Consider the following 12382-nt stretch of genomic DNA (forward strand, 5'->3'; position numbering starts at 1 on the left):
TACACGTACATATGCCTTACATCCTCGATAAAAACTTTTCACTGCTTCTAACAACTTGCCTCCCACACCATATATTCTTAATACCTTCCACAGAGCATCTCTATCAACTCTATCATATGCCTTCTCCAGATTCATAAATGCTACATACAAATCCATTTGCTTTTCTAAGTATTTCTCAAATACATTCTTCAAAGCAAACACCTGATCCACACATCCTCTACCACTTCTGAAACCACACTGCTCTTCCCCAATCTGATGCTCTGTACATGCCTTCACCCTCTCAATCAATACCCTCCCACATAATTTACCAGGAATACTCAACAAACTTATACCTCTGTAATTTGAGCACTCACTCTTATCCCCTTTGCCTTTGTACAATGGCACTATGCATATACGTATATGTATGTATATACGTATATGTATATGACCACGTATGGGCATCCATGTATATACACATGTGAATATGATTGGATGGGCCATTCTTCGTCTGTTTCCTGGTGCTGCCTCGCTGACACAGGAAACGGCAATCAAGTATGATAAAAATATAATATATATTTGTAACAGTGTAGACACGTTGAACAAAGAGAGATCTGATTGAGTGCACGGCCACGTCTATATCAGACAGAATAAACACAGACGGGGGGATGACAAGGAACCAGATGGTAACCAGTGTTGTCATATTTGTCGAACCTGTATGATTGTTTAGCTAGTAAGGAGCAAAGTACTATATCGTAAGAATAATGCAAGGATTAGCACATAAAGTAACCCACGACATGTATCACAAGTACAGCTGTAGGTTACTTATAGAGATTAAATTGTTAAACTCATAAGGGACATGTTCTCGTTAATAGCAGTTCCTGTACAGAATTAAGCCAAGTGCAAATGTTTATTATTTCAGGCGCTCAAATAAGAACATGCAGTGATGCTGTTTCAAATAATGACACCACAAAAATGCAGTGAGTGTGGAAAAGTGTCACGCAGTACACAGATGACTTACTGAGTGCCAGTGAGTACTGAGAACCTATTTCCTTGGAGACAGTTACCCAGCCCAGGGGAATAGCATTCAACATCCACTTGGAAATTCAGGGAAGATGGTAGGGTCAAACAGCTGTTTGGGTTGAGCACCTGTTTGGATCGAGCACCTGGGTGAGTCAAGCACCTGGCTGGATTGAGCACCTGTTTGGGTTCAAGCACCTGTAGGGCACTAGTCAGGGTCCCAGTTGAGGAAAGTCTTAAGGACACGCTTGTGGTGGGCTTGACCCAGCACTGCTGCGCAAAATGTGAACATGGACTGACCTGATGTGGAGGACAAGGGTCCATCACTTGGCCACAGACATACTCATGCCAAGAGACCTGGCTACAGTGCAGTTACTAAAATCTAGCTAAGAACATGTGTTACAAAGTGAACCATTAAGTGAACTTTTAGCACCAGCACACAAAAAGTCCCTTGCAATTGCAAATTAGGATGGTAGCTACCATTGGCAGTTGTGTTAGGATCTATGCCACATTATTTCTGATACTGTGAGTAGCCTCAGATATTTAATGTAATAATATCCTCAGACCCATACATGACATGGACAGACATGGTAAACACATAAAGCAAGAGAATGGATTGACAAGAAAAGCAATATTCACCAAATATGAGGAAAGAAATATGACTAGCTCTCCTATCCCTGGGGATAGGGGAGAAAGAATACTTCCCACGCATTCCCCACCTGTCATGGAAGGCGACTAAAGGTGACGGGAGTGGGGGCTAGAAACCCTTCCCTCCTTGTATTTCAACTTTCTAAAAGGGGAAACAGAAGGAGGAGTCATGCAGGGAGTGCTCATCCTCCTCAAAGGCTCAGATTGGGGGTGTCTAAATGTGTGTGGATGTAAACAAGATGAGAAAAAAGGATAGATAGATAGTATGTTTGAGGAAAGGAACCTGGACGTTTTGGCTCTGAGTGAAACGAAGCTCAAGGGTAAAGGGGAAAGAGTGGTTTGGAAATGTCTTGGGAGTAAAGTCAGGAGTTGGTGAGAGGACAAGAGCAAAGGAAGGAGTAGCATTACTCCTGAAGCAGGAGTTGTGGGAGTATGGATAGAGTGTAAGAAAGTAAACTCTAGATTGATATAGGTAAAACTGAAAGTGGATGGAGAGAGATGGGTGATTATTGGTGCCTATGCACCTGGTCATGAGAAGAAAGATTATGAGAGGCAAGTGTTTTGGGAGCAACTGAGTAAGTGTGTTAGCAGCTTTGATGCATGAAACCGGGTTATAGTGATGGGTGATTTGAATGCAAAGGTGAGTAATGTGGCAGCTGAGGGTATAACTGGTGTTGTAAATGGAAATGGTGAAGAGCTTGTAGATCTGTTTGCTGAAAAAGGACTACTGATTGGGAATACCTGGTTTAAAAAGAGAGATATACATAAGTATACATATGTAAGTAGGAGAGATGGCCAGAGAGCGTTATTGGATTACGTGTTGTGATAAACGTGTGAAAGAGACTTTTGGATGCTAATGTGCTGAGAAGGGTAACTGGAGGGATGTCTGATCATTATCTTGTGGAGGCAAAGGTGAAGATATGTAAAGGTTTTCATAAAAGAAGAGAGACTGTTGGGGTGAAGAAGGTGGTGAGAGTAAGTGAGCTTGGAAAGGAGACTTGTGTGAAGAAGTACCAGGAGAGATTAAGTGCAGAATGGAAAAAGATGAGAGCAAATGACATAAGGGGAGTGGGGGAGGAATGGGAAGTATTTAGGGAAGCAGTGATGGCTTGTGCAAAAGATGCTATGGCATGAGAAGCATGGGAGGTGGGCTGATTAGAAAAGGTAGTAGGTGGTGGGGTGAAGAAGTAAGATTGTTAGTGAAAGAGAAGAGAGAGGCATTTGGACGATTTTTGGAGGGCAATAGTGCAAATGACTGGGAGACGTATAACAGAAAGAGGTAAGAGGTCAAGGGAAAGGTGCAAGAAGTGAAAAAGAGGGCAAATGAGAGCTGGGGTGAGAATCATTAAATTTAAGGGAGAATAAAAAGATGTTTTGGAAGGAGGTAAATAAAGTGTGTAAGACAAACAAATGGGAACATTGGTGAAGGGTAATGGGGTAATGGGGAGGTAATAACAAGTAGTAAAATTGGTGAAGGGGGCTGATGGGGAGGTAATAACAAGAAGTGGTGAAGTGAGAGGGAGATGGAGTGGGTATTTTGAAGGTTTGTTAAATGTGTTTGATGACAGAGTAGCAGATATAGAGTGTTTTGGTCATGGTGGTGTGCGAAGTGAGAGGGTTAGGGAGAATGTGCAGCGGGAATGGATGGGGGCACCATGCATGAATGTGTACATGTCTGTGTATGTATATGTCTGTATACGATGAAGTGTAAGCGGCGGGAATGGATGGGGGCAGCATGTATGAATGTGTACAAGTCTGTGTATGTACATGTATGTATACAATGAAGTGTAAAGGTGTGTACATGTGCGTGTGTGGAAGTTCATGTATATGAAGGTGTATATGGGTGGGTTGGGCCATTCTTTCGTCTGTTTCCATGCGCTACCTCACTAATGCAAGAGACAGCGACAAAGTATAATAAATAAATAAATAAATAAATGAAAATACTGAAATAAAAGGAAATGAGAATAGTCAAAAAATCTTGTAGCTGTTGCTAACTCTCTCTGAACCACTATTTGTCTTTTTCTTTTTTTTTTAGCTGAAATGGCATGAGTAGCCAGAGGCCTAATCAAGGCCATCTCATTAACTACATGTTTATACACCCAGTCATTGCTTTGTGCGTGGTCACTATAAGCAATTTTGCCATTCTGTGAGCTACATACTTCTATCAGTCCCTTTTTATCCGGTCAAAATTTACTATTATAAAGGTGTGTATAGCACTAAAACTCCCATTTTTCCCTATTTTCAATGATTTCCTATATATGATTTCTCTTTGTGCAAGCTTTTTTTTTTTTTTTGCAAAAGTAACCCCCCCTCCCCTTATAAGAGAGATATAGGTGTATATACACATATATACCATAGCCTGACCCAGGTTCCCATTTTATCAACCAACCCCTTAGGGTAGGTGGTAGTTTGTTGGTAGCCACCGACCTGAGAGGTGTTACCAGTACTGACAGCTGCATAGTAAGCCAGCACTTGAGTGGCTGTCAAGATGCACTCCTGTAACCAAGGTAGCTGTCTTTTCTTTCTGCCTCCGGCACATATGGACTGCTCGCATACTGTCCACAAACATACATTCACACCTTGTCATGCCTCACTTATCTTGCAGTTACCATGAAAGCTTACCTTCACATGGTGAAGTGTTAATGGAGGGAATCAGGTAAACACAGCCCTTATAAAATCTCTCAATACATATCCTCAACCTATACTCAGCGGGTAAAACAAAAAAAGGACTCTGACACTTTACAAAATTAAGTTGGAACACCAATTCAAATCAAAGTTTACATTCATTCCACTTCAAATACAAGCTGCTTCCACACCCCAAAGTAATTCTCTCTGCATCTTCCTATCTTGCTTAGGCATTCCTTTGACACAATAACTTTTCTGTCATTCAAACTGTTTTTCACACCAATAGCCAATTATTCACAAAGCATTTAGTCATTAAAAAGTCAATTATTCCATATGTAATCCAAACTAAAGACACAACTTTCAATTATTATATATTTTTACAGTTATCAAACTAGTTACCTGCATTTCATTTTTGAAGGCTTTTTCTGTATATAAACGGAAACATTTGCCAGGCCTGGTCCTGCCAGCACGCCCAGCACGTTGCTGTGCTGAGGCCTTACTAATAGGAGACACTAACAATGATTCTACTCGGATGCGAGGATTGTATACCTGGAAAAATTTTTAAGATGCATGTGTATGACTGATAAACTAAAAATATACTACATATACTCTATTCATAGAAATTCCAAATAACATTACCAAAAACTAAACATTATAACAGCATTTACTTTCTGTTTGGCAAATCCTGGATCAATTACAAACACAACTCCATCAATAGTCAATGAAGTTTCTGCAATATTAGTTGAAACCACCACTTTGCGACCTATTGCCCCATTCTGTTTATTTGGTGGTGGTGGCTCAAAGATGCGCTGCTGAAGGTTTGGAGGAAGTGTGGAGTAGAGGGGAATACATTTTAGATCTCCAACATCTGGACCAAGTGCATCCACTTCTCGCTTGATCCGTTTGCATGCTTCCTCTATCTCTTCCTGACCAGTAAGGAATAGCAACACATCCCCAGGTATTTCTTCACATATGTGGATCTGTGTCAGAAGACAAAGCTTACTAAATACAGGTACTAACATATGGCAAACACAAATAAAGGAAAAAATATTCAATAACAAGGGAAATTATCAATAAAACTAAGAAAACTAAAATCCATTATGAAGAGAGTTAAATTGGGTTGGAGAAATGGAAAGAACAACTGAGGAAACATTGACAAAGACGATATATGTGTAAGAAGTTGAGGGAACACGAAGAAGGAGGCCAAATGAGATGGAAGGATGGTGTGAAAAAGATTCTGAGTTAGCATGCAAGATGGTGAAAGGCATGTATGGGATAGAGTGATATATGATGTCAATTGACTGAACCATGGCATGTCGAGGGGCCAAGGTAAACCATGGAAAGGTCTGTGGGGCCTAGTTGTGGGTAGAGAGCAGTAGCTTTGGTGTATTTGACAGAACAATCAAAGAACAAATGTAAGCAAAAGTAGCCTTTCTTCATCTATTCCTGGTGCTACCTCACCAGGTTGATCCTTTATTTTCTTCGTCAAGCAGTCATTTTTATCTGAGTTTCAGTGCTCATTCCACATTAACTTCATCTGAAAGGGTAGAACACTTCATAACCTTCTGGACTCGAAGTAAGTCATATCTCACAGGGTAGAACAGTCAAAAACCTAACCATTTTTCAAACAGTAAACATTCTAATTCCTTCAAGGTATTATCCTTTTTTTATCATAATAAGTCACTGTCCCCTGAGTTAGCAAGGTAGCGCAAGGAAACAGACAAAAGAATGGCCCAACCCACCCACATACACATGCATATAGATAAATCCCCACACACACACACACACACACACACACACACACATATATTTCAACATATACATACACAGATATATGCATATAAACACATGTACATATTCATACTTGCTGCCTTCATACATTCCCATCGCCACCTCGCCACACATGAAACAGGTCACCCCTCCCCCGTGCGCATGTGAGGTAGCACTAGGAAAAGACAACAAAGGCCACATTCGTTCACACTCAGTCTCTCACTGTCATGTGTAATGCAGTGAAACCACAACTCACTTTCCACATCCAGGCCCCACAAAACTTTCCATGGTTTACCCCAGTCACTTCACATGCCCTGGTTCAATCCATTGACAGTACATCCACCCAGGTATACCACATCATTCCAATTCACTCTATTCCTTGCACGCCTTTCACCCTCCTGTATGTTCAGGCAAAGATTGGTCAAAATGTTTTTCACTCCATCCTTCTACCTCCAATTTGGTCTCCCACTTCTCCTCGTTACCTCCAACTCTGACACATACATCCTTTTTGTCAACATTTCCTCACTCATTCTCTCCATGTGACCAAACCATTTCAATACACCTTCTTCTGCTCTCTCAACCACACTCTTTTTACTACCACAAATCTCTCTTACCTTTCATTACTTACTCAATCAAACCACCTCACAACACATACTGTCCTAAAACATTTCATTTCCAACACAACCACCCTCCTCCGCACAACCTTATCTACGGCCCATGCCTTGCAACCATATAACATTGTTGGAACCACTATTCCTTCATACATACCCATTTGTGCTCTCCGAGATAACGTTATTGCCTTCCACACATTCTTCAACACTCCCAGAACTTTCACCCCCTTCCCCACCTTGTGACTCACTTCCGCTTCCATGGTTCCATCTGCTGCCAAATCCACTCCCAGATATCTACAACATTTCACTTCTTCCAGTTTTTCTCCATTCAAACTTACTTCCCAATTAACGTGTCCCTCAACCCTAATGAACCTAATAAACTTGCTCTTATTCACATTTACTCTCAGCTTTCTTATTTCACAAACTTAACCAAACCCAGTCACCAACTTGTGCAGTTTTTCACCCAGATCAGCCACCAAAGCTGTATCATCAGCGAACAACAACTGACACTTCCCAAGCCCTCTCATCCACAACAGACTGCATACTTGCCCCTCTCTCCAATACTCTTGCATTCACCTCCCTAACAACCCCATCCATTAACAAATTAAACAACCATGAAGACATCGCGCATCCATGCAGCAAACCGACATTCACCAGAAACCAATCACTTTCCTCTCTTCCTACTTGTACGCATGCCTTACATCCTTCATAAAAACTTTTCACTGCTTCTAGCAACTTACCTCCCACACCATAAACACTAAATACCTTCCACAAAGCATCTCTCTCACTCTATCATATGCCTTCTCCAGATCCATAAATACTACATGAAATCAATCTGTTTTTCCAAGTATTTCTCACATACATTCAGGCCTGGGCCTGAACATGCAGGAGGGTGAAAGGCGTGCAAGGAATAGAGTGAATTGGAACGATGTGGTATACCGGGTTTGACGTGCTGTCAATGGATTGAACCAGGGCATGTGAAGCGTCCGGGGTAAACCATGGAAAGTTCTGTGGGGCCTGGATGTGGAAAGGGAGCTGTGGTTTCGGTGCATTATTACATGACAGATAGAGACTGAGTGTAAACGAATGGGGCCTTTGTTGTCTTTTCCTAGCGCTACCTCGCTCACATGAGGGGGGAGGGGGTTGTTATTCCATGTGTGGCGAGGTGGCAATGGGAATGAATAAAGGCAGACAGTATAAATTATGTACAAGTGTATATATGTATATGTCTGTGTGTGTATATATATGTATACATTGAGTGGTATAGGTATGTATATTTGCATGTGTGGACGTGTATGTATATACATGTGTATGTGGGTGGGTTGGGCCATTCTTTCGTCTGTTTCCTTGCGCTACCTCGCTGACGCAGGAGACAGTGACAAAGCAAAATAAATAAATAATTCTTCAAAGCAAACACCTGATCCACACATCCTCGACCACTTCTGAAACCACACTGCTCTTCCCCAATCTGATGCCATGTACATGCCTTCACCCTCTCAATCAATACTCTCCCAAGAAATTTCCCAGGAATACTTAACAAACTTATTCCTCCATAATTTGAACACTCACCTTTATCCCCTTTGCCTTTGTACAATGGCACTATGCATGCATACTGCCAATCCTCAGGCTCTTGACCATGAACCATACATACAATGAATATCCTTACCAACCAGTCAACAACACAGTCACCCCCTTTTTCAATAAATTCCACTGCAATACCATCCAAGTCCACCACCTTGCCAGCTTTCATCTTCCGCAATGCTTTCATTACCTCTTTTCTGTTCACCAAGGTATACTTGGATATCTAATCACTATTTTTTCCTTCCTATATACTAGGTTCTTACTATCTATCTATATCTCTGATGCCTGTTCCCTCCATGAAATATCACCAAGGGGGTTGTAAATGAGTCTCCACTTATGTCTCCCTCGCATACACCATTCCACCCATTCTTCCCTCATTTCTCTCCCTCCAGAATTCATCCATTCTATTTCCACATGTCACAAGAGAGCTTCCTCTCATATCAATCCCTTTAATCATAACTTAACACTCATCTTAACACTCACACTTGTCTGTGATGATAGTATGAAGGTGAAATCACACTTCAGTAAAAGTTCATATAATCTTATTTAACTTAAGTTTTCTATACACACGGCATGACATGTTTCGTGAAGACAATCCACCTTATCAGGTGCCAGTACTTAACAAAGTCATTTAAAGCTCAACATCACACTTGGTTCCTGCTGTACAACACCACTCTTTCTAGGCTTGACCTAGAGAGAGTGGTGTTGTACAGCGGGAACCAAGTGTGATGCTGGGATTCAAATAACTTTGTATGTAGCAGATGGTGGGCAGCCAAAGACTAGGAAGGGATATTACCTGCACTATGCACCTGGGCACTGGGAGGGTTAGTGACAGCTGCGTAGAGACAGCGTTTCAGTTGTTGTCAAGTTGCACTCCTCTAACCCAGGTTTGAGGAGTGCAACTTTCTGCCTAACCAGCACATGGACTACTAGCATTTTGTCTATAAGCATACAATCGCTCCTTGTCACACATAACAATTGACAACACTTAAGTTACACAGTTCATTCGTCATAACACTAGATTTTTCCTGAGGGGAGCGCTATGTGCCTTTTGGCAATATGGAAGGAGAAATAGACAGTAGTAGTTAGGAGCATTAGGTAGAATCATTATATAGAAGCAGTAGGCAGGAACAGAAGGAATGAGAATAAGTAGTAGTCAGAAGAGACGTCTCATTAGGTAGGAGCCTCTTCAAACACTGCACTAGACTTGCCCTATGCTAGTGGCCTGTTAAAGGGTGAGGCACTGAAGGTTAAGAAGTGGCAATAATGGCAATAGAGTTCACTAGTTATGGAGACTATTGCAATGGCCACCCCCTTGAGGGAGTTCCAGAATGGAACAGGCGTCAGAGATACAGACAGATAAGAGAACAAGTATAAATGAAAAAACAAAGAACTGTGGCCAACACCATTCCATGTGACACACCTGATAATACAGTTTCATGAGACAATGGTTCAACTTCATTTTCTGATGCCCATTCCCTCTGAGGCTCCTATCAAGGGGATGGCAATGGCAAAGGTGTGTCCACTTATCCCTGTCCTTATACACCTTCCTCATATACAACATTTCACACATTCTTCCACTACTCTTATCCTCCAGTACCCCTGCACTCTATTTCCCATATCACAGGAGGTCTCCCTCTCACATCAACCCCTTTAATCGCACTATCATACAACCTCCTTATAAACACCCCGTCTCGTATCCTTTCCATGTGCCAAACCACCACAAAGTATTACACTTCATCCATTCTACCAGTCCACAATTCATTTGCACTGCATTTCCTACCATATCAAATTCCTCATACACCTCCTCCTTACTTTTTTAATTCCATCAAGTTACACCACATGCTCTTTTCAAATAACTGATTTCCACACCCTGATTTCTTGACCTCTGTGACTCATCCCATGTCCATGTTTTGAATGCATAGATCTGGGTAAAGAGGACTATGCTGTCCCTTAATTCTTTCTTAACCTCCATTAATATATCTCAACTCTTCATTATTCAGAACCCAATGAGTCATCTAACCTGTAATGCTTCTACTTTGAATTTTGTTATTGTGAAACTTATCAATCTTCCTATTCTACTCATAATATATCCCAATTCGCTAACTTCTCTCATGACATTACTTTGCTAAAAGCCTCTGCAAAGTCAGGCGACTGGTGAAATGAATTAACAGTTAACAACACAAAATTTAGAGTAAAGAGAATTAAACATTTAGGAGCATGAAAGGTGTCAACTGCATAGAAAGAATTAAAGTGATGTGATATATAGTGTATGGCAACAAGCTGTTACCAAACTGAGCCATGGAATATGAAGCAGTCATGGTAAACAATGGATCAGTCTGTGGGTTCACCTATGGTTGACAGAGTCTAAAATTAGTAACTTTAGTATAAGTTTGTTGAGTATTCCTGGTAAATTATATGGGAGGGTATTGATTGAGAGGGTGAAGGCATGTACAGAGCATCAGATTGGGGAAGAGCAGTGTGGTTTGAGAAGTGGTAGAGGATGTGTGGATCAGGTGTTTGCTTTGAAGAATGTATGTGAGAAATACTTAGAAAAGCAAATGGATTTGTATGTAGCATTTATGGATCTGGAGAAGGCATATGATAGAGTTGATAGAGATGCTCTGTGGAAGGTATTAAGAATATATGGTGTGGGAGGAAAGTTGTTAGAAGCAGTGAAAAGTTTTTATCGAGGATGTAAGGCATGTGTACGTGTAGGAAGAGAGGAAAGTGATTGGTTCTCAGTGAATGTAGGTTTGCGGCAGGGGTGTGTGATGTCTCCATGGTTGTTTAATTTGTTTATGGATGGGGTTGTTAGGGAGGTAAATGCAAGAGTTTTGGAAAGAGGGGCAAGTATGAAGTCAGTTGGGGATGAGAGAGCTTGGGAAGTGAGTCAGTTGTTGTTCGCTGATGATACAGCGCTGGTGGCTGATTCATGTGAGAAACTGCAGAAGCTGGTGACTGAGTTTGGTAAAGTGTGTGAAAGAAGAAAGTTAAGAGTAAATGTGAATAAGAGCAAGGTAATTAGGTACAGTAGGGTTGAGGGTCAAGTCAATTGGGAGGTAAGTTTGAATGGAGCAAAACTGGAGGAAGTAAAGTGTTTTAGATATCTGGGAGTGGATCTGGCAGCAGATGGAACCATGGAAGCGGAAGTGGATCATAGGGTGGAGGAGGGAGCGAAAATCCTGGGAGCCTTGAAGAATGTGTGGAAGTCAAGAACATTATCTCGGAAAGCAAAAATGGGTATGTTTGAAGGAATAGTGGTTCCAACAATGTTGTATGGTTGCGAGGCGTGGGCTATGGATAGAGTTGTGCGCAGGAGGATGGATGTGCTGGAAATGAGATGTTTGAGGACAATGTGTGGTGTGAGGTGGTTTGATCGAGTGAGTAACGTGAGGGTAAGAGAGATGTGTGGAAATAAAAAGAGCATGGTTGAGAGAGCAGAAGAGGGTGTTTTGAAGTGGTTTGGGCACATGGAGAGAATGAGTGAGGAAAGATTGACCAAGAGGATATATGTGTCGGAGGTGGAGGGAACGAGGAGAAGAGGGAGACCAAATTGGAGATGGAAAGATGGAGTGAAAAAGATTTTGTGTGATTGGGGCCTGAACATGCAGGAGGGTGAAAGGAGGGCAAGGAATAGAGTGAATTGGAGCGTTGTGGTATACCGGGGTTGACGTGCTGTCAGTGGATTGAATCAAGGCATGTGAAGCGTCTGGGGTAAACCATGGAAAGCTGTGTAGGTATGTATATTTGCGTGTGTGGACGTATGTATATACATGTGTATGGGGGGGGTTGGGCCATTTCTTTCGTCTGTTTCCTTGCGCTACCTCGCAAACGCGGGAGACAGCGACAAAGTATAATAAAAATAGTTTACATGCTAACAATAGATAATGTGCATTATTTTTTTTTTATTATACTTTGTCGCTGTCTCCCGTGTTTGCGAGGTAGCGCAAGGAAACAGACGAAAGAAATGGCCCAACCCCCCCCCCCCCATACACATGTATATACATACGTCCACACACGCAAATATACATACCTACACAGCTTTCCATGGTTTACCCCAGACGCTTCACATGCCTTGATTCAATCCACTGACAGCCCGTCAACCCCGGTATACCACATCGCTCCAATTCACTCTATTCCTTGCCCTC

At 41.7% G+C, this 12382-nt stretch overlaps 1 protein-coding gene across 1 annotated transcript in view; it reads right to left on the reverse strand.

Annotated features, from left to right (window-relative positions):
- The window catches only part of LOC139746957 (putative pre-mRNA-splicing factor ATP-dependent RNA helicase PRP1), a 53873-nt gene that overhangs the window by 21022 nt on the left and 20469 nt on the right, over positions 1-12382 (reverse strand). Inside the window, exons 6-7 of the mRNA XM_071658655.1 lie at positions 4938-5249; positions 4669-4818 (exon numbers count right to left, since the gene is read on the reverse strand). Coding sequence (XP_071514756.1) covers positions 4669-4818; positions 4938-5249 — 462 coding nt within the window. The remainder of the gene's footprint in view (positions 1-4668; positions 4819-4937; positions 5250-12382) is intronic.

The sequence above is a fragment of the Panulirus ornatus genome, chromosome 66 (genome assembly GCF_036320965.1).
Source record: "Panulirus ornatus isolate Po-2019 chromosome 66, ASM3632096v1, whole genome shotgun sequence".
NCBI classification, from domain to species: domain Eukaryota; kingdom Metazoa; phylum Arthropoda; class Malacostraca; order Decapoda; family Palinuridae; genus Panulirus; species Panulirus ornatus.